The 23536-nt window shown below is 39.8% G+C and overlaps 1 protein-coding gene across 1 annotated transcript in view; it reads right to left on the bottom strand.

The window, feature by feature from the left end:
* The window catches only part of ryr2a (ryanodine receptor 2a (cardiac)), a gene marked incomplete in the record, with an annotated part of 281993 nt that overhangs the window by 124501 nt on the left and 133956 nt on the right, over positions 1–23536 (bottom strand). The window contains 17 exon segments of the mRNA XM_014340412.2: positions 2740–2903; positions 3481–3621; positions 6482–6572; positions 6733–6953; positions 7358–7527; positions 7632–7752; positions 8337–8448; positions 9223–9409; positions 9514–9649; positions 12378–12481; positions 13660–13792; positions 13995–14109; positions 15468–15613; positions 16453–16580; positions 18135–18278; positions 18434–18539; positions 20732–20932. Of these exon segments, the coding sequence (XP_014195898.1) occupies positions 2740–2903; positions 3481–3621; positions 6482–6572; positions 6733–6953; positions 7358–7527; positions 7632–7752; positions 8337–8448; positions 9223–9409; positions 9514–9649; positions 12378–12481; positions 13660–13792; positions 13995–14109; positions 15468–15613; positions 16453–16580; positions 18135–18278; positions 18434–18539; positions 20732–20932 (2420 nt within the window).

Here is a 23536-nt window from a genome sequence, read left to right on the forward strand (position 1 = left end):
GCAGGTCTGTTACTAAAGCACCAGTTTTAGTAACAAACTCTCAACTGCATACTTTTAAAAATGGGATTTTTAACAGTAATGTAAAAACTAAAAGTTCTTCTGTAATTATTTTTATTAAAAGAGAAAACACATTAATGACATTCATTAAGATGTACAGACAGGCAGAGATGGGGGTTGGGGAAAATACAAAGACAGTGACTGTTTTTACAACTGCGTTCTGTAAAAACTTCCTGTCAGTGATTCCTGAAATACCATTTACAAGAGTTAAAGACAGCATAGAGAGGATATCTGGGCTGGGGTTTGGAAGTTGTTGGCCTTCTGTGGGGTGTCGGAGAACTGTTTGAACCTAATGTGTGACAAAAGAATCCACTGCCCTCTCTTACCTGTCTCTAAAAGTCCTGCAACGATTTATCAGAGATGCACAGAGCGCGGACGGAGAGAAAATAAAGGTGGTTCACAGCAGGCAACTTGCTGCATTTTAAACTGATGCGATCCATACATTATTAGTAAAACTACTCTTAAGAGATCTACGTAACATATTTAACAAATTGTGTTATTAAAGTGTTTATTTATTTAGTCGTTGTCAGGATTCCGACAGTTTTTTCCAATAAATTGTGGTTTATTCTCTACATTCAGGTTGAGGGTCATATGATGATGAAGCTTTGATTGCACAATCCCAAGAAAGATATGGAAAAGTATAAAATAAATATCAGCTGTTAATAATCTCCTGATGGCAGAGTTGTTGTTATCTGTGGGCGCTGGAAACGCTGTTTGTATAATCGCTCATTAAGACCAGTTTGAACACTAATAACTGTTAATTCTGTCCTACCTGTAGCAGGTGGAGTTTTCCCACCTATAAGTAAATAAATACATGATGCAGGTTGGACACTTATTTGTGGGACGTGTAGCATTTATTGACTGCAAAATATTTGAACCAGAGTACTGACATGAATTGCAAAGGTGAAATACCAAGATTAGTGACAGACAGCTTGAATAAGCAGCCAGGACTGTGATCATTACCATTATGACTGTTCATTTATTGGGAAAGTTTAACTGGCGGGAATTACCAATAGTTTTAAGCACAGTGCCAGACCCTCGTGGTTCTCTCCTTCAGCAGCAGTTCACTGACCTTATTTAATCATCAGAAAAATTAAAATAAAGTGCCAAATATTTCTGGCAGACAGCACACACACATACATATTGTTGTGCAGTTGGGGCATGTTTAAATTAAAATTTAACACGAACTACTGCATTGATTTAGTAACTGAAAGGTCAGACACTTTTTTGAGGGACAGCCACCGTCTCTGTTGTTGCATTTGGAGTGTCCATTTCACAGGGTAATGTTATAAGAGGAGTCAGACAAATGTGATTTCACCAGTACTGCCAAACGTAACTATCTGTGATGGCGCTATGACTGTTCGTTTATTAGCAAAGCCGATGCATACAGTAACTGGCATGGCTGGAATGCCCACACATGTACAGTAGATGCTCTGGTCCCTCTCCTGCAGTACAGTAGTGTTTCACTGACACCTATAAATTTAGACCAGAGCCCGACATATTTCATCATTAAAAGCATCATTACATTGTTACTGCTGTCATGGTGCTCTCTGTCTGACCTTTTGTATCTCTAAAAATATACTTTTCTCTTACAGGACCAACCAATCATCAACTTTTGCTTAAAATTTGATTTTCATGTTTTAATTAAAAAAAGACATTGTCGTGCCATGCTTTCATGTCCAGTAACATTACTGAGGAATAACCCAAGAATGCAAGCATCACCTTTTGCTTTGTATCTTGCTTATTCAGTGTGCACAACCTCTGTAAATGAATGGACTTCCATTAGCACTGCGCCCCCTGGATGATGCACAAGACATTACACTGTTTTTTATAAATGCTGCTTGGGAGCGTTAACCTGTTCCTGTTCGCATTGTATACGTCACAGGCGGGGAATATCGTTACAGTCACGGATCAACCGGCCATCGGGCAGGAATCCACCAGGTATCTGTCATTGTCCTGTCAGGAATGAGGTGGTTATTTTAAGTGGCTGTATCTGTACCTCACGTGTTTGAGGCTTGGCCAGATGTTGAGGAGGGTTGTTGTCCTAACCCAGAAAAGAATTCTGTGATCGTAGACATTTGGTGCTGCTGAGCTAACCAGTGAATTCCTTCTTTTTTGCCACTTCTAAAATTCTTCCAATCTCTCTCATATGTTTATTTTAGTTTTTCAACCTGAAGTCCTGTTTGGTAGCTTATTCACTCTTAATACTAACTTGGGCACTGCCGGTTTAGAAATTACAGAGAGTCCCTGTTATCACCAAATGCAAGTTTGCTACTCAAATCAATCCCTGGCTCCTCATATTTGGATGTTGACATGTGCCTGGGGGAGGATACTGAACCCTAGTTAAGTGTAAGCATGTATGTGTTTCTTAAATAAAGAATGTTAGATAAATAATGTGTGTGTGTGAGCGAGTTTGAAGTGGCTTATTCAGAGTAGAAGAGCATTTATGCACCTTTAAAAATGGGGGAATCTGCATAAAAATGGCTTTGAACAGTTAATGCAATACTTTTGTTAACCCCCTGCTTCAATTATATCATAATGATTGTTTGATTTAAAATCCACCATGTTGGTATACAGAGGCAAAACAACAAGACATATCATTGTATCATTGTGCAAAGCATTCCAACCTGACTGTAAGCCAAACAAGTAAACATGTTACAAAGAAGAAAAAGATGTACATACTTGGTGGTGTCTGCAGGCTGTGGTGTGAAGTTTCCTTCTGAGTCCATAGATGACTGTTTCTCCATCATGGCCATGTAGTTGGACTCCATATACTCTGGAGGAAGAGCTCCAGCCACAGCACTAAGACATGGCAGCGCCAGTTTAAATAGCTCCTGGTCGTACTGCTACATTACAACACATACACAGTATGTAAGTGTGTTGCTTCAGACATTATTGTGAACATTGAAGGCTGTCTGTTTATCATTTGTTTAAAGCAAATAAACTTGGGGAATATTCAGAATCTGTCATGAGGGTGAAGTGAGGGTTGAAATAGAGAATTCCAGGCACAGCAGATAAATTATGAGTTTTATTAAACAGTGTGTCCAAACAAAAGGCAGAAATCTATCCAGCGAAGATTAGAGAAACATAGGGAGAAGAGACGGGCAGGAGTGGGTATACTGGTCTCCCTTGCTCCCTGCCTCCTCTTTCCCAATGGGCTTTACTTGGAGGATGAGCGGGATGCTTCCCCGCACCTTTTGGTCCTGATTGGTGTTTTTTTTGCTAATGTGCATAATGAGAGGCCCAACATTCTTTTGGAATCATTGGGTGGTGTACGCACCATCTAGGGACTATTGTGTTGCTGGTAGTAGGCAATGACGGTATAACTTGGAGAAGAGTGAGTGGGAGTAACGGCCTTGTTATGCTTGTCCATAGAAGTGCGACCCATGTGCATTCTTTGAGCTACCACTAGATGAGCCTCACCTTGTGGGACAGGGCATCAAATATTCCCCAGAACATTTTCCTAGAGAGGTGCAGCTCTTCATCTGACGCTACTCCAAAATTGCCCCAACCTCCAGCCAAACAGTAGTACTTCCAGCAACGCTCGTAGTGATTGGTCAACAGCTGAGAAGTCAAAAGCACATTAATTACCAGTCAATATATGACTGAAGCTAAATGAGTAAGTAAGGTGTTGCTGTAATTCAATCATATTTTCCCATAACAACTTAATGCACTTAATCAGTAACAACATTAGTTACGAACCATACAATTATACTGTTATTTGTGCTTCACGGATTTTACAGTTTTTCCACAAAGGGCTAGTGCACATATTTTATAAATCTAATGGTAATTTGGTGTGTGCATTTGTTTTTTTGCACTGGGTAAGAACATTTCTATGTTTCATCTGTGCGTTTTCAGTGGGAGAAACATCATCCAAGTGACGTCTTCAGTCTCAGCTGACTGTAGGTTTCCCCAACCTTATAAACATTTGCATAATGACTGAAACTAGCACCACTGAATGAACAATGACCAATCAAGGAGGTCATTTACATGAAAAGGGAAAGACCATCTCTAAATCGAGGAGGGGGCCTAAGGGTACATCTCTGGCCATCTTACAATGCTGTGATTGCAGCCATTCCCAATTCTCTGTGAGAATTTGCATATTAAGGATCAAGGAACTGACCTCACAGCCCATTGTCCCTTCAGTGGTGCTAGTTTCAGTCATTGTGCAAATGTACTGTTTATAATGTTGGGGAAACCTGCAGTCAGCTGTGCATGAAGATGAACTGAATCAACCTTTTGGCATATTGATGAATGTTCCCCACTGCATGTAAAAAGATACACACAGTTGAATGGTAATTATGTGTAATTATCTGAAGTTCAGTTCAGTTCAGTTCTTTTTTATTTCAAACATATACATTCACCAGCGTTTCATGAAATCATTCCATGCAGTTGTTTGAAAAGGAGTAGTCAGAAGTATATACTTATTTAGCCCCACCCCCTCAGGTTTACATCCTCATCATCTAAATTTGAACAACAAAAACGTATACACCGCCTTCAACTTAGAACATAACATCACAAAAAATATTTTCTCATGTTCGACTAAAACTATATTTAGATTTGCTAATTTGCAGAAGAAAATAAACATGAGTTTGACTGCTGTCTTGGGTTAATTGCATTTTCTTCATTCTTATACTTATTTAATATTTCTTTTTTGAGTTTTATTTTAAACTGGTTTATATCACTGCTGACCTTTATTTCTTCTTTTAACTCATTCCATAATTTAACTCCCGCTATTGAAATAGACATCCTTTTCAATGTTGTTCTTACTCTTTGTAATTTTAAATTCCACTTCCCTCTAAGATTATACCTCCCTTCTCTTTCTAAGAACCATTTACTTATTTCGATTGGGAGCATCCCTTTCCTTGCCTTATATATTATTTGCACTGTTTTAAACTTCACCAGATCCTGGATTTTTATAGCTTGCGTCCTAATAAAGAGTGCGTTTGTGTGAGCCCTATACCCTAATGGCCCTTTTCTGCATTATGATTATAGTCTGAGTATTACTTTTATACGTATTTCCCCAAACCTCCACACCATAACTCATGTATGGTAATAGCAAAGCGCAAGTGCCTCAATTCTATGCTTTATATTAACTAAAATGCCATATAACCATTTAGTGTAGTATTAAGTGGACACGCCCTGAAAGTAGATAACAGGGAACCATCCTCTAGTGGAAAGTTACTGAAACATGGTTGTTTTGACTAGAATGAGAGAGCTGGTAATAATAATGGATTGCATTTATATAGCGCTTTTCGAGACTGTCAAAGCACTTTACAATTCCACTATTCATTCACACACTGGTGGAGGCAGCTACAGTTGTAGCCACAGCTGCCCTGGGGCAGACTGACAGAAGCGAGGCTGCCATATCGCACCATCGGCCCATCTGGCCAACACCAGTAGGCGGTAGGTGAAGTGTCTTGCCCAAGGACACAACGACCAAGACAGACAGAGCTGGGGATCGAACCGGCGACCTTCCGGTTACAAGATGAGCTTCCCAACCCCCCTGAACCCCAAATAAATAATAATAAAACTCTTAAGCGTGCGTCACCATTTTGAGATCGGCGGCTGTAGGAGCCATATGAGTTGTTCCTTTTTTGATTAAGTGGGTTGGTTTAAATGGACTCACTGTATTGGTGCACGGGTGTGGGGCGTGTCTCATGGGTGTGGTAGATGATAAATGTGGTTGCACTCACCTGTTCACCGCACCTGATGTTGATGAGCAGAAAGGTAGGGTGAACTTTCTGTTGACTGCAGCTTGAGCGCAGCTTGAATGATTTTGATGTATTTTAACTGTAACTTGATGGTTTATGTATATTTATGCACTAATTGATGCCATAGGCCAAGTTGTAGTTTGGCATAGTAGTTAGTGCAGTTCTTTGTGAGTAGCAGTTATTTGTTTGTGCAGTCTGTGCATTTGTTTAATAGTTACTCCCAGGCGCTGATTTGTATATTGGACAGTTGCATGTGGAATAAAAGGAGTAAATGGTACAGAAGTGTATTTTATGTGTCTATTGTTGCGCGTCATCTGTGTCCTCGTGTTTAGCCTGCCGCGGCCATTGGTTGAGCCGCAACAGCGGCACTGTGTCATGCAGGACGCATCTCGCTTCTAGAAGTAATTTTGTGAGACAATAAAGTGTGAAAGGATCTACTGAGCAGTGTTTTGTCTTCCATCAGATGCCTCTGAGGAATCAAAAGAACGCGGTGAAGTGTTGATATTTAACACAATGCATCTTTGGCCATGTTATAGAGTACTGAAAATGTAATGTAATGAGTAGTAATTGCATTCTTAGGGGAGTAATTAAGTAGCATAACTATTAAAAACAAAAACTCACAAGTAAGATGTAATAGATTGCATTTTTAGACAACAACCTGAACACTGGTTCCTATACATGCAAACTTTGTTTCCGACTTTGTTTCTCACCTTCAGAGGCATCTTGGTGTGCTCATTAAGTAGAGGAACATCAAACACCAGCCTCCTGAGTAGGTGCTGCATCATTGAAGGCCTTAGCTTACTGTACATTAAGAGGATTCCATACGTTAGTGGAATGTACCATCGCTGATCAAGAATACAATCAAATACGATCTATAGCATGTGTTTTTAAAAAAGGGTAGACTAAATGCTAAATACTCATTAAAGGTTGACTCATATGTGCATGTATGTCTTCATCTTACCCACAAACAGCAAGCAGACACTCCTCTATGGAGTCCCTCTGAGCTTTGGTGAGGCAGCAGCCTTTGGACAGGCGATAAACCGTATGAAGCAGCGAGTCAATTAGTGAGGCGAACGGCTCCGTCCCCGCAAACAGCGGCGCACATTTAGTCAGGAGAGGCAGCACTGCTGTACACAGATACCTGTTGAGCGCCAGTGCCATGTCTGTGGCACTCAGAGCAACCTAACACAAAGAATAGAGAGAAACAATAACAACGTAATAGAGAAAGTACATGTGTGGCATGTACATATGTTTTTATACCACTGGGGGAATACTATACACAGTGAATAAAGTGCGTAGTTGTGCCAGTAAGAAACAATATCAATGGCTAAGTGTTGTGTTCCCTGGGCCTTGGACCGATGGGCTTTGAGTTTTCTGGAGTTCTTCTGTTTTTTAGTAGTGATTAACTTTGTATTTTGGTTCTATTTTCTGTTGTGTTGACATTTATCCTTCTGTTGTTGGTTTCCTTGTTTATTGCTGTGTTTTTTGTGTGTGGTTCAGTCATGACTCCTTGTTAGTTTACCTTTTGTCAAATCTGTATTTCTGTTCCTGAAGAGAAAGAAATATACACACAGACAGAAACTTACGGTGTCCAGAGAGGCGGCAGACCTCAGGTCTGGTAAGAACCCAACCTCCAGAAGGTGGAGAAGAAAATTCTGGTCTTCTATACCATAGACACGGTCCAGGAACAGCACCATGGCTGCTTTGTGGTCTGGGCAGAAACCTGCTGACATGTCTGGCTCCACAACCAACCCATCTGTACATGCACGCAAACACAATTCAATTCTTGATTGCTGATATTACAGGATCAGTTACTGTTATTACTGGATTAGATGTCATCATGTCAGATGACTTTCTTACCTTTAGCCAGGTTAGGCATAGAGAATGAAATACTGATGACTCCCACCAAGTCTTCAATAGGAATAAGAGACCTCAAAATCGCTCTGATACGGATAGCTTCACCTTTACCAGCATGGATCAGCTAATAGAAAAGAGGTAGGGTTTAAGTGAGTGCACTATATACGTAAGGCTGCATGTAGGAGTTGTGCATTTTGAATCGCTGGTACTCCACTTGAAGGCCAGCCAGCACGGAGCCCGTAAGACCACACATACGGCCAGTGGCAACTCTCACTATCAGTGACTCAATAATCCAAAATATTAAAACAAGCTCAGTCCCAAACCCCTCTTACCTGGGAGCTATTGTCTGAGACATAGAGAATAAAGCTACTGGAATTCTTGCTTCCGGGCAATCTAAAAGTCTTTGTGCATGCAATATCTGCGAACAACAACTACAGCTACTCAAAAGAGGCTTTGAAAACACATTCTGCTCACTAAAGAGACACGTCGAGCACATTTTTAATCTGTTTGTGAACACAGTCAGCTATTCAGACACAATGCAAATGAAGTCGGGAGAAAACTTCTCTCCTCAATCATTTCCTAAGGCATTTTCCAGTCAGGCGCTCTAATTGGAGATAGGACCCTGTATAAATAGGTCATTGACTAGGACGACAAAGACAAAACAGAGACAGCTGAACAAACGCACGTGTGCAGTACAAAGTAACTCACATGCATCTCTGGAGCACAGCGGCCCAGCAGGTCAATGAGAGCAGAGTAGAAGGTCATGATGGCATTTCCCATGTGAATTGTATCATCTTCCTCTTCCCCTGGCATGTCACTGCTACACACAGAGACACACTCTCATATTAAATGCCCCTAAATACTTCAGACCATTTTCTTCTGACCTGTTATGCTCATTTCCCACTCTGTGCTTGTACTGTAGTTACTCATGAACTTAGTGACAGGATAATTGGTTCAGGCTGATGTTTGTCTGAAATTGTTCTTTTCTAAATGGAAAACACAGGAAGAGATAATCTGCTTGAACATTGTTAGTACTGGAAATACGACACGTAGTTTAGGAAGTTACCAAAAGGTGTGCCGAAGGAAAATAGTGCGCTCAAAGTCATATCCAACTGAACCCTGGGATTTTGTGGCAGGCATTCATAACTATTCAATATATACATCTGCACAACAAATTATAATTGCTATGAGTCAGCATTTTGTATGCCCTAATTTCCATCTTAAGAAAATCCCTTAACATTTAACAGGTTGTCGACAAGCCATCTAGACTTGTAGACTCATGTACAGACCTTTGTAAGGAATTTAGTCTACCAGGCAGACCAAATGCAAACAGTCGACATGATTGTGCTAGCGAGCGCTTCCTGTTAAAAGTGAGGTCTTTCTTGCCAGTGTCGCCAAGTGCTGCTTATAGGGAATTATCTGACGGCTGGTACCTTGAGTGTCTGGAGATAACTGCTGCTATGAATGGGTGCTGTATAAATATAAAGGAAATGTAATTGATCCTTGCCTGTTCAGTCCAACTGATCAGTCCTGTTCTGTCAGTGTGAACTTTAATATGTATATGTAAGTAATCAGGTTAGAAGTGTTGTCATACAGTGCCTTGCTGCTCTCAGACATAGGAGACGGACCATCTCTGGAGGGATCCTGAGAGATCTTAATGGCCTCCTCCATTGCTGCCAACAACCCATCACCACCTTCACCTCGAAGAGCCGGGCCAAAACATTCTGGTCGACGAATAAGGAGCCTTACCACAACATTGGCATTCTCCTCCACACTTTCACCTGGCCACATAACAGGGACAAGTTGCTAAGTTTGTGGTTGCACATGATACAAACTCCAGTGGAAAATAAATGATCTGACTGCAGTCGTATGGTTACATTTTTACCATTGCAGAAGACAGCAAAGCGCAGGAAGTCAAGGTATCGTTCCCCCTCCACAGGGTTCCAGCCAATGTCAGGGTATCCCTTACGGACCAGCATCACACAGCTCTGCAGCCCACACCCAGCTAGATATTGTACCACCTGCAAAAATAAATTATTATTATTATTTTGGGTTGTTTGTTTCAAAAAGAAAAAATATAGCACAGTGGAAAGACACCGACAATTTAAATTTAATTAACAGAGATAGAACAAAGCACAAAGGGCTTCAGCAGTATGGGATAGAGATGGACCGATCCGATATTACGTATCGGTATCGGTCCGATACTGACGTAAATTACTGGATCGGATATCGGAGAGAAATAAAAAATGTAATCCGATCCATTAAATATCAAAAAAGCACCTCACAAAACTTGCGACATGGCGACTCGGCTCATAACCGTAGCACGTCGGAGCAGTGTGCTCACGTGATAGAGCGGCTGTGTGTGTTTGTAGCCTTGCTGGTAATCCCGCATTTCATCATCCCAGAGAGAAGTGAAGCAAGTGTGTAAGTTCATCTCTGAATGTTTGTAAAGCATTCCAGCGTTAAGCTTAACAAGCGATATATGGAGCGACTGCCTCCCTCTCTCTCCTGCTGCTGCTTCAATCATGAAACTGCTTAATGATCAGCTGATCGGCTTTTCTCTCTTGTTTGTTTTTGGCCCACTTCGTGCCAGAAAGAGGAAACCAGCGGCTGAACAACAGCAGCACGTTTAGGGCATGAACAGGGAAAAGGGGGCACAAAGACATACTTTTCTTTCTTATTCTCATTTAAAATGTCGAGCTTTTAATAAATAATTATCTGAATATTACACCCAAAGTTTTAATCTGATGTAAAATGTATAGAAGTCCATTACTGTATATAGTAACTGTTAAGTTTAATATACCCTAGTAAGCTGTAGTACTTTTTCCTTTGGGAAGGTACCATCTGTGCAGTCTGCAGTTCTGCTGAAGAAAGATGTTGCTGGGAGTTTGCAACCCTATTAGTTAGGTTGCTTAATATTTCTGCTAAGTTCTCTTTAAAATACCAGAATAGGAAGGATGTTGCAGGTTTAAGTTTATTAGATTGATCAGTTTTGCTGAACTATGAAATATTTTGGGTGCAGTAAATTTTTTACATACAGGTATAACAGAATAGCTTTAGTGTTGTTGTTTATTTAAACTTGAGTATGAACTTATACAAAATGCAGCAAGATATTAAAAAAACAGTTTTATTGATTAAAACACACTATATCGGATTCATATCGGTATCGGCAGATATCCAAATTTATGATGTCGGTGTCGATATCGGACATAAAAAAGTGGTATCCCTAGTATGGGATGCCTGACCCGTTGCCATGGGACATAAACTGTGCCCACAGCTAGAGCTTGGTTCACATTACCGGCAGCGGGGACGGATCTACTGTGGTGGCATGTGCCACCTTAAAATAATCTCAGCGTGTAGCTTTCTGGATTTTATACTAATACATTTGTTTCCGGTGTCACCAATTCATAGCCTTTACAGACTATACAGGAATAATGGAAAATCTCAATTTGGCGGCCTGAAGATTTGCTTTGTGCAGGTGATGCTGTAGCCCACAGTCACAGTCAGATAAAAGTAGAAACCTTTGGTCAGAATTACTACTCCTGTGGTGTAATGTACTGCAAACTCTAAAGCAAAATTCTAATAAGATGACTGTATAAAAAGTTATTGTTGTGTTGAAAGCCAAATACATTTGATTCTTGTTATTTATTCATTTTTGTTTAACAGTTGTTATTTTCTGACCTTGATGGACAATTTCATTTTTAACCAATGGGAATTGTTCTTCAGCCTTTAACCGTTTTCCGTTTGGTTACGCTGGTAAGGCTGATAACTAAATATGAGGAACATTGTTGCTGTTGAAAAAGAGGTTGAAAAGCGAGACGTCTGTTTTGTTAACTGCTAGATCTGGAGACCTGAAGCTGTTTCTTGTAAATGCAAAGTGCTTTGCACTGGCGAGTAGACTTTACAGTTGCCGCTGCTAACCAACATGCTGAAATGTTAACCCCGCTAACTGCTGCTATATAAACTCGTACTCTCTTTTTTCTAAGTGGTTTTAGCCTGGAAGCTGAGTACATATTTGCATCTACATGTTTTAAAGTAGTGTTTCTGCTAACCACTGCTATTATCAATTTGTATAATGAATGGGGTATAGTGAGACTGCTGTCTTAAAGGAGCAGTATGAATAAGACCTATGGAACTGATTAAGTTAATTTCATGATTGGTAAGGAATCAGATTAATATGCATTATAAAATATTTGATTTTGATAGTTGTGCACCAAATTTAAAACAGAACTTGAATTTACAAAGGAATACAGAACCGATTTGGGGATGAAGTTTAAGCCTAATTTTGTACATGCTTTCTTCCTTAAGCAGACATGTTTATGTATAATTGTCAGCGTGCATGTGAAGTAACTCTGAGCTCTGTGGCATATTCAAAGGTGTAGGGAGATGCTGGAGAAGGTTATACATGGAGCCAAGGCTCACCATCTACTTTTGTAACTTTCTCTGAGGCAACAAGAACTTAACAGACCCTAATCTTCATAAGATGGCAGCTCGCACCCTCGCCAGATTCCCCTTGCACCCTGGATACCACCCGTTTGACCCGCTGCCCTGTGGTCGACACCTCAGGTCAATCAAGTCATATCTTCTTCCCCAGACTGTATTTTATTCCACCACAGTTGGTATAATTTTGTTGTACATGTGCTGTGACAGTAACGGGCTCTTCTATTCTATAGGCTAAAGTAACCTCAGAATATCTAATACAATTTACGGTTTTCCTTTTGTGTGTGTCTAAGTCTTTGTCAGCCTCACCTTCTCCAGGTCTGGCTCTCTTAAAGCAAGGGCAAGCTCATTATTATCCATGACTGATGCTGCAGCCACATCCAGAGGAGTGGATCCTCGCATAGATGGAGATGCTGAGAAGAGGAAAAGACATATGTAAAGTGTATGCAACTATACAAACTTTCACAATAGACAGTCATTTGCTCCAAAGCAACAAACATCCCAGAGCTAGAGAGGGTAGTCTGTCAATCCAAAAGTCAGTGGCAATCTGGGCAGCTGTTGCTCAGGAGGTAGAGCAGGTCACCTACTAATCAGGAGCTTGGTGGTTCAACCCCCATCTGCTCTAGTCTTCATGCCAAATATCCTTGGGCAAGATACTAACCCCCAGTTGCTTTACGATGCAGCCATCAGAGCGTGAATGTTAGATGGAAAGCATAAAAAAGTGCTTGTGCAAATGGGTGAATGAGGCAAGTTGTGCTCAGAGTAGAAAAGTGCTTTATCAGAACCAGTCCATTTACCATTTACTTAATCCCCGAATGTGTGTTAGTGTGAATGCGTAAATGTGTATTCTAAAGTGCTTTGAGTGAGTAGACAAGATTTATATAAATATACACTGCAAAAACTCAAAATCTTAATATATTCTAGTCTAAATATCTCATCACACTTAAATAAGACACAATCAATTTCAGTGAGATATAAGAACTTGTTTTTAGACAGTGCATGTTGGATCTGGAGAATTTTCACTTGTTCCATTGGCAGATTTTTTCACTTATTTCAAGCAAAAATATCTCGTATTAAGATGTCCAAGCTGTGAGCTGGTCCCACAGAAGAGGGGCCTGAAAACTGAAGGCTCTGCCTCCCATTCTACTTTTAAATACTCTAGGAACAACAAGTAAGCTTTGTTCCCATACTTGAAACAAACTGTCAAGTTTCATAGCTAATGCATTCATACCATGAATACTGGTGGAGGACTGTGTTCAAGTCCTCCACCAGTATGTCAATGTTCATTTTTTCACCCTGACAGAGAGCGCCAAAACGACACCAAGCGCATGTTTGTCTTTTTGAGCTCTATGTCTTGTGGGTAAATTGCAACGTCATTCTTCAAGCTTTTACACAACTCTGTAGCTGCTACCCGTCCTCAACTACCAACGTTAATCAACAACAAAACAATTCTGAGCTACTTCCCTTTATTCCCTTTATTATTAATGTTGGTCACCATGCATTGACAATGTCTTCAACATTCCTTCATCTCCTGTTCTCTTCATGATAAATATTCAACTGAAATAATGCTTGTTAGGTCATCATTACTCACCCAGGCCAACACTGCTGTTCTCCAGCAGATAACTCAGATGGTCAAACATGGCTTTCTGGTTCTGACGGCTGATTCGACAGAAGTAACATAGAAAACGACAACAGTTGGCCACCATTTTTGGAAAGGTGATTTCCTGAAAACACACGTGCATCACAGGTTGTTAGACAAAATGTCCCTTTGTGTTTATTTATCTGAAAATAATTCAGGGGAAAAACATATATTTAAAACATTTTGTGACACATAATTTATTTGAAATACAAATGCAACATTTCCCCATTGCTCTACCATTCTTCATCATGACTCTTCAGTATGTCAGCACTATTACTACTACATACCTTGGAGTCTCCTCCACTGAGCACATTGACCATGACCTCCATGACAGTCTCGTGCATTCCCAACGCTCTCATCAGGTTAGGATGTTGGTAAAACACTTTGTTGTTCATGATATCTCTGAGAGGAAGAAGGATGGGTGAAATTTAAACCGACAGCTCAAACTCTTTCATATATTAACTGTTTAATATTTGACCAGAGTGTTTTGTTATTACAACAGTGATATTCAGGTTTTGACATTTAAAAGAGCTTCATGGGTGCTCATTTTTATTATAAGGCTTTTGGATAAAACCAAGTGAGAACAGTTTTGGGTCAAGTGCTACCAACAATGTCTAAAATGAAAAAAGCTGCCTCAAAAACCAGACTTCGTTTTAGTTTAAAACCTAATCTCAAACCTAATCTGGGTCACCAACAATGTTGATCTTAACAAACATCTGTCAAATGGAACCAGAGTGCATTTTCAAAGTTGCTAGCAATGGGAATCGCATGCTTGTGACATTAAATCCACCAACTGACTACAAGGAGATTAATAAGAGGAAACGGGATCATTTCCTTGTATGAAGCAAACCACAATTAGCCACTAGGGAAGAGGACCCATCACCTAAAAGCAGCAATCAATAATGTGAAGGTTACCTATATGACACATGTGCACATGTATTGTGTAGCTTCAGCTAGACTATAGATGTCAACAGTTATCTATCTGCCAGGATTAGCTGGTAAATGCTACCAAGTCCACCTTTACCTTGCCAAGCAAGCTAAAGTGGGACTTGGAAACCACATTAGAGTAACTTGAGCTATGTGAAGCAGACCAAGTTACTAGTTGCAAGCAATCTAATGCACTCCAATGCAAGACAATTTGTTGCTTTGTATTTAAGTGTATAATAAAGTGCTGAAGACGAGGCATAGAATATGTTTGCTGAGTGGTATCAATCCTGACAGGAAGGCTGCTCTAGATCAAGATGCTGCAAATTGTCTGTGAAAAATGCAACCAAAAGAAAGACTTTTGTGCATGAATACAGGTGTTCTTTGGGCACAAAGGTTTGCAAACCATTGAAACAAAGCATATAACCCATAGGTAAAGTGAAATGTTCCTGTTTTTATTGTGCTGGACTGAGATATACAGATTATGTGTGCCTAAGCCATATCCTTACATGGACACTCTTTAAAGTTAGTCTGAGCAGTTACCCAAGAAGTAAAAGAATACTTGAAGACAAAAGTCCATCTACGACTAAGAGCTGTTAGAAATGCTGAATTTGTTTTTATGTGCCTGTAGGGCATTCTGTAGATAGATTAAAAATCAAATATACACACATGCACAAAATTGTAATTGCTCTGTTTCTGAACTTTCATTCACATAAATATTTGTTTACATTTTTCCTCTTCTTGTTGGGAGTTAAAGCAAGTCTAAAGAAGAAAGTACTCCAAAGAAAACAAATCATTCAGACATGCAAGAGCCTGACAGATAAGCGTGCTCTCACCCCAGCCCTCTGATCATCAGTTTCTCCTCCTCTCTTCCCATGCGCACACTCAGCAGAGATCTGATCTGACCGAGAGCCGCTAACAGGTTGATGGTGTCCTCGATTGATACTGAGTTTATAGTGTAGGTTTTAGGAAGAGCCCGCACCTGCACAGACATATTCATACCTTATTAAACTGATTGACATACATTTAATATACAAGCAGAAGCACTGTTACTGTGCAAACGGAGCATGATATTTCACATCTGTACCTGAAGTAAGGAGAGATAAATGAATACACAGAAATTAACAACTTACATTGTTCTTTTCAAATAACTGTAGTGTTACTGTGAGAGTGCAATCTGATGTGGGACAGAAGGATTTTAAATGAAATTTTAATTCTAATTTAATGCTTTTAACAAGGATCAATTGAAGAGAAGCTAATATAGGAGAAACACGGGCTCTCTTTCAAGTTCCAGTTCGTATTCTTGCTGCACCATTCCGGATCAGCTGAAGGCGGTTCAGGGAGTTCTTACAGAGCATCACTCTGAGACGGGATGTTTCTAATATTAGTGACACTGTGCAAATAAATGAAGAACGTCCCACATGTTTGTTTGATTTGTGGAACTTGTTGTACTAGACTTGATTATCTGGTGAATTTATGACCACATCATCTGAACAAAGCTGACAGTCGGCCTCTGGTGAACTGGTAGGCAGGTCACTTTTCAACAAATTGAAAAGTAGCACCAAGGATTGTTTGCATGTGCATTTTTTGCTTTCTTAACAATTGTTTTGTTCAATCTGATCTACTTGACAGTTGCCAGATTTATTGTTTGGGACCCCAGGAAGTGTGTCACATATGGAGCAGGCTGTATAGCCGCTCCTCATATTTTCCTAAAAGAACAACTCTCACATCAGATTGTTACAAATATAGCATGACTATATTGTATACATTTATTTGGAGATTCCACTGGTATGGATTTTCTTTTCTATTACACATACAAACCTGTCCACCTATGCCATCATACTGGCGGTGAAGTAGGACAAACATAGCTCTGACCAGCTCTGGATCCTCTATAACTGACTCCTGAGCCCAGCGCACCATCGTATCGGAAATGAGCTGTTGTAAGGTACCTTAAGGAGAAGGACAGAGAAGGAGGAAGGGAGAGCAGGTCAGAGATTGAATGTCCTGAAGTCAAAGATCTTATTTACTTTTTTTGTCTCATTGCTACTACACTGTTAAAAAAAACATCGTGAAAAAACTGTAATATTCCGGCAGCTGGGGCACCAAAATACTACCGTAAAATAACAGAAAATAACTTCCTCATAAAAATACGGTTATTTCCAGTAATGAAAATAGAGTTTGTTGAGCTAATTTTACATGGGATTCTGCCTTTTCCAAGTGCTTTTAGACATCAAATTAGGAACATTTTAACGTGATCAAACAATGAAATTACCTGTAAACAAGGTCAATGAATGTGGCAATATGAATCATAATACGTAAATGTACAGAAATATACAGTTAACAGTTGGTTTAAATAATAATCGATTGCATTCCCTGGGACAGACTGACAAGTTGTTTTCATGTGCTACGTGCAGAGATGTTTTTTTCTGTTCTCAAACTGATCTCCCTGTTGGAGCTCAGTCTGGGGGGAGTGATTTTTGTTATCCTTATCTTTCCTCATGTGGTGCATTTTCCATTGTTATACCTCCTTCCCCATGTGATGTTTTGTGTAATGTATGTATGATCGGAGGGTAAGATGGCGCCGCCATTGCGTGCAATAGGTCGGCAGGTTTATGAAATTTCCCCTTGTGGGAGTAATAAAGGTATATCAAATCAAATCAAATCCATAGCATTACATTTGAATTCAACAGTTCGATCTTTCAAATAACGGACAGATATTTGTGAGATCATGATACATTTGTGAATGTATTTTAACAATCTAAATATGCATATGTACAGACAGATACAGTTAATAATCATGAAAATTATGTTTTATTACATTACAGTGATTTAACGTTAATTTACATTTGAAATGTGAAATCAGTCTATTTACGTAACTTTAATGATGTTCTAGAAGAACAGAACAAAACTGTGAAATGCAGTAAAATACTTTTATATTAGGATGTTTTCCTACAGTGCAGCCGCGACCTTGTGGTTGTTAGTTCACATTCATTGGCCGATGCTTAGCGTCATGTTATTATGTGTCCCAACATCCAATGGCATGTCACATTGTTTTCATGGCCATACCCTCACCCCAGGTGCAGAGGCCAATTTCTGTTCAGGAATGTTGTGAATACTTTGAGATTTATATTAATTGCAATTCCTGCCTCTACATTTATTTATTTATTTTGAATTTAACAGATCATTCTCTCACATAACAAACAAATATTTGTGAAATTATGATACATTTCTGAATGTATTTTTACAATCTGAATATGCACAAAAAAATATATTTACAAAACAAGTAAATTGTGTTTTATTATATTTACAGTGATGTTATGTTATTTTACCTTTGACATGTAAAATCACAGTCTACTTATGTAAATTTAATGATATTTTAGAAAGACTGCAACTGTAAAATGTACAGTAAGATACTTTGACATTACTATTTTTGGAACAGTGTAGGCTTGTACATTTTCCTATTCATTGAGAATTACTAGCAGCTCATTTAAGAATGGCCTTACTGGGTTTCCTGTCTTTTTTTTCCTTTGGCAGGTTGGCCATCTTCTTCTTTAGATAAGCCACTTTCTCCACCAGTGACATGAGTCGACCTCGTATGGTGAAGTCACTGTCACAGTTTATGCCTCTCTCCTCGTCCAACTCTATACCTAGCAAAATGGGCAGATCAATGCATGTATGGTATGTCTACAATTAATGAATACTGACTATACACACATTACTGTTATATTTATTAAATGATATTATGCCTATTGATCTTATTCTGGCAACTGTAGTTAATGCAGCAGTGTATTGTGAAACTGACCACAGTGCCTCATCAGATCTTCATGGAAGTCTAGCAGCTGTTCTCGGATGTATTCAGGACAGGGACACTCCTGCTTCTCATCCTTAAAGTTTAACAGCATGTTGATCTGCAGATTGGTAAGAGAACCTTTAAAGCGACCATTAGATTTTCAATATGGAAATCCAAAGTACATACACATGTTTAGTTACAAGTTACAAGATGGTGTGAAAGCTGAAAGCTTTACTGAAATCATACATGTTGTGCTTTTGGCAGGACCTTTCTGCACTTTGCACAAATGAAAGCCTGGAGACCTCAATGAGCAGAAGAAACACTGTAAAGCTCAGTGGACCAAAATTCTTCCACAACGATGCAAGAGAAAATGGTCCTTTTAGGTTATTGCTGGTAAAAGTGGCTCTACAACATGTCTGTTTAGCTTCTCAGTGATCCAAGTCATGGTACTCTTAAGAGCCTTAAAAGAAGATGACTGGACTATAAAACTTTTGAAAACATTTCACCTCTCGTACAAGAGGCTTCTTCAGTTCTAAAACCAAGAGAGTCCCAGGTTTTTAAAACGGTAATATTTAAACCCAGTGGGACAGTGGCGTGGGGCAACGCCTCCCAGTGGTTTCACTCCAACATGTGAATCATCACATGTGGAAAAAAGTTGTGGATCGCTATCACCAGAGGCTTTGGCTGAAACCATTGTGAGACCTTGCCTTACCTTATCATATGACCTAATGAAGTCACTTGACACAAGATGTAAGTGGGGCCTGGGGGCCTGAGGTACCTAGGAGGGGTTGCTGGGGGATCGCTGACAGTTGGTGTCGTAAGCACAGTTGACCTAGACGTCCTCTTTTGCTCCTATAAACCATCTGTTTTCTCGGATCAAGCTGTGAATGCTGGCATGCATGAAAGATTGACCTTTATCTTTTAGGTGTAGATGTACAGCCAAGTCTTGTCCTGTTGAGGTGGCCCTTCTATGCTATGCCATGCATTTTTGGAGTGGCTGTTTGGTTTCTCCAATGTAGAGGTGTCACCTGTCCTCACTGCACAGCACAGCATACACTATGTTGCTTAGTCTGTGTTTGTTTTGTACTTGGGTCAAATCAGCTTTTGTCTGTGTGTGGCTGGGTCTGAAGTAAAGTGGGATGTCACTTTTGGAGAAAATTCTCCTGTTTCTCTTACAAACCTGCTAAATAAGGGGTGCAAAGTTGTTCTGTTTGTCTTTCTTGTCCTCCCTCGCTGGTGTCTGACCTTTTTTTTCTGTGCATCTTTGCTGACTTTATGAACGCCCAATTATGATGTTTTAAGAGCTTCCTTTACATGCGTGTGTTCCTTCTTTTTCCCTTCAGGCTTAGAGGGAACATGTTTTTGCCCGGTGGTGTAGGGTCCTGATTACTCCAGGTTTGTGTTCCAGAGGGTGATGGGAGTACTGGTCCGTGTGTGTGGGCTTCCGGTAAACTTCGATGTTGAGGTTTCCATTCTCCTTAATGTGCACGGCGCAGTCCAGGAAAGGCAAACAGTCGTCCTTTGTGTCTTCCCTGGTGAAATTTATGTTTTTAATCACTGAGTTGATGTGAGCAATGAAGGATTCTACTTTTTGGATTTTGATTTTGACCCAGGTATCGTCAACATATCTGTACCGATAGCTAATACTATCCCTTTAAAAGAGCCAAGAGTATACTTCAGACCCGGCCACACACTCAGACAACAACTGGTTCATCCCAAAGACAAAACTCCTAAACACAAACTTAACAACGTAGTGCATGCTGTGCAGTGTAGCGAGGAACGCCCAGACCTCTACATTCGAGAGACCAAGCAACCACTGGCATAAACACATTGCACAACAAGACTTGGCTGTTCATCTGCATCTAAAGGTCAAAGGTCACTCTTTCGAGGATGCCAATGTTCACATGCTGGACAGAGAAGACAGATGGTTTTAAAGAGGACTGAAAGAAGCATCTATGTCCACTGTGAACGGCCATCTTTGAACAGAGACGGGGCTTATGACACCAGCTGTCAGTGGTGAGATCCCTTCCCAGATGCCTTAACGCCCACTCACTGCCTTCTGACCTCAGTATATCACATGATAGAGTGGGGCCAGGTTTCACTATGGGTTCACCCTCAACCTTGGCTGATTAGCTGACAGTTTGCAAAAACTGTGTTTCTATACAAAGCCAAATTAAAATAAAATGTGTATGTAAGTCGCATTATTTACTGCTCTTCACTGAGCAAGAGTCCTCTGCTTGGCAACCATTTGAATTACAGAAAATGGTTACAGTTATATTTATGCTTTATGTTGTTCTGTGGTGTTCCCACCTGTTCCTGTGGGGGAGATCTGAACTCTTTGGTCTTCTTGGCAGTAAGGGCTGCAGACATGTTGAGTGCCAGCATCACCTCATTGTAACGAAATCGTTGGTTTTCTTGGAGACAAGCCACAAAGTCATCAGAGAAGGCCACCACTGCCTCAATACGATGGCGCACCTGGCAGTCACACAGGTACTGCAGCACATGACACATCTACACACACATACACACACACACACAAACAAAATGACATGGTTTAAAGAAGAAATTTTAAAAAATGCACATAGTGGCCATTAGGAAATCTCTTTCTAAAGCGATTTCGATATTAGGGGAAAGTTCTCATTCTGTGAAAAATGCCAAATCATACTGTTCCCTATCTATCATTGTAGGATTTCAACCCTCAACCTAAGTCAAGACCATGCATGACCCTACAAAACTGACAGATGACGTCAATGCAGAAATCCTGCACAAATGAATTGGTGTCATTACATCATTAAAAAGCTTGTTTAAAGCCCGGTACAAAGAATGTCTCGTTTCTGTTTTTTATGGTAAGTATGATAGGAATTTTACCAGAAATTTCACCAGAAATTCTTGGTGTAGCTGCCTCTGTAGGAACAAGAACATTTAGAATTTGCCATAAGATCTGGGTCTTACTGCATGATTCTGGTTCTGGGTTCAGCTTTTTCTTTGATTGGGAACTTTCTGTGGAGTTCGTTCATTCAACCATCTGCTTCTAAAGATAACTGGCAATCTAAATTAGGCTGTCAATATGAGAGTAAATAGCTTTCTGTCTCTTTATGTCAGCCTTGTGATGAAGTGGTGAACTTTTTAAGAAGTACTCCATGTCTCATCCCACGAGACCTAGAGTGTAGCCCAAAGTAGCTAAGATAACTCATGGATAAGTGTTCTTGCAGCATAACTAAGTGGTGGTTTAGCGTTAACCGGTCCACCCCTAACTATAAGCTTTACCAAAAGGGAAAGTTTTAAGCCTAATTTTAAAAATATAGAGAGTGTCTCTCTATCTATATAAATCCAAACAGGGAACTGGAAGAGGGACCAAATAGCTGAAGCCTCTTCCTTCCATTCAGATTTTAAATACGCTAGAAACCCCAAGTAAGCCTGCAGTCTGACAGAGACGTGATCTGTTAAGAAAATACAGATCACTTGTTAAGATTTGTCCCACATTCATGTGTGTCTTCAAGACACGATCTGCACTCACAGATCACGACAACAGTGCAGTGGTTTGAATACCTACAGCATGCTCTAATCGCTGTAATAAAATGTTATGATCAGTAGCACTGAATGCTATTGGACAAGCACAGAGATGAGTCCACTGTCAGAGGCCATAAGAAGATCATTTGTAACCTTCACTAAAGCTGTTTCTGTGCTGTGATGAGCTCTGAAACCTGACTGAAACTCTTCAAATAAACATCCCTTTGCAGATAATCAGTTAGCTATTTTACAACTACTCTTTCAAGGAGTTTTGAGATAACAGATGGTTTGGAGGAAGTAATTACTTAAGTCAGAAAGATCAATCTGTAAATATTAATGGCACTGAAAGTAGCTGTACATAATGGTCCATTTGAGATGCTTATTTTTTCTCTAATGGTTCAAATTTCATTTGTGAAGAAGTTCATCACGTCATTACTAGTCAACATTAAAGGCCCAACAGAGCTGTGACTTTTTGTCAGCCTGGCTAAAGTGCTGAATACAAACCTAGGGTTGTTCTTATGTTCTTCAATCAGTGATGAATAATAAGATATTCCAGCTTTATGGAGGGATTGAATATGAAGGAGCAAACTATTTCTCCAGGCTAAATGATGATCTTCTCAATTTCTGAGACACCATTTCCTCTCTAGCTTACGTGTTATCTGCTTTAAGGTGCATATTTGTGAGCTACACCAGGGCATGAAGTACTTCTGATTTAAGGCTTTCTCTTTCAGAGGAGCAACAGTATCCAGTTGTATTAAGTGAAGATGTAAAAATATTAACAAGATAATCGACCTCTGCGGGAGTAGCATTCAGGTTGCTGCTCTGGACACAGAAGAAGGTAACAGTGGAGTAAATCAATCTGTTGATCAATTATTAAATCATTTACTAACAGCGACTTGGAAAAGACGACCGTATTATTTAAAAATTCTATGTGAAAGGGCCTTTATGGTATGTGATGTATTAAGTTATTATAATTTCTCCGGTACTTCGATGATGCATAACTGCACAACATATATTTACCTTTGCTCCCATGTCTGATTGAGACTTTTGCACAACTGAAATTCTTCTTCCGTCTTTACACTTGTGTTGTGTTTTTCCAAGAAACCAGAACCATGTGCTTACATTGGATTGTTGAATATTCTGATTTAATTTCAGTATACTGCTCACACCATCTTGGCACCTGGATGTCAATGATAAAATGTCTCAAGATTTGTCATAAGCTATGTTTTTTTTACTTTGTTGCTTTCTACAGCTTTGTTATCACAGCCAGAGAAGCTGACCTCAGTGCTGATCACATCAGCTTATAGCTAATGTCCTTTTACACACACTACTTCATGTAGGGATTCCTATTTCGGCATGACCTCTACACAGTCTATAAAATCACTTAGGTCAGGTAATATGTGAGTTAATGAAAGTTGTATCAGTTGTCACTGATGCCTGTCCAGTTCTACGCTTTGGGTCTTCCTCGGTCTCGAGATTTCCTTGCATGCACATGGAGGGTCCTAGTTACTAGTTGGAATAACTATAATAATCCCAACTGAAATATAAACAGAATATGACCTTTACCTTAGCAAACAAAAATGGTAAACAACAGTGAATTTCTAT

Source organism: Haplochromis burtoni, unplaced genomic scaffold (assembly GCF_018398535.1).
Source record: "Haplochromis burtoni strain Fernald_Lab_line unplaced genomic scaffold, NCSU_Asbu1 Contig_367, whole genome shotgun sequence".
Lineage (NCBI taxonomy): Eukaryota > Metazoa > Chordata > Actinopteri > Cichliformes > Cichlidae > Haplochromis > Haplochromis burtoni.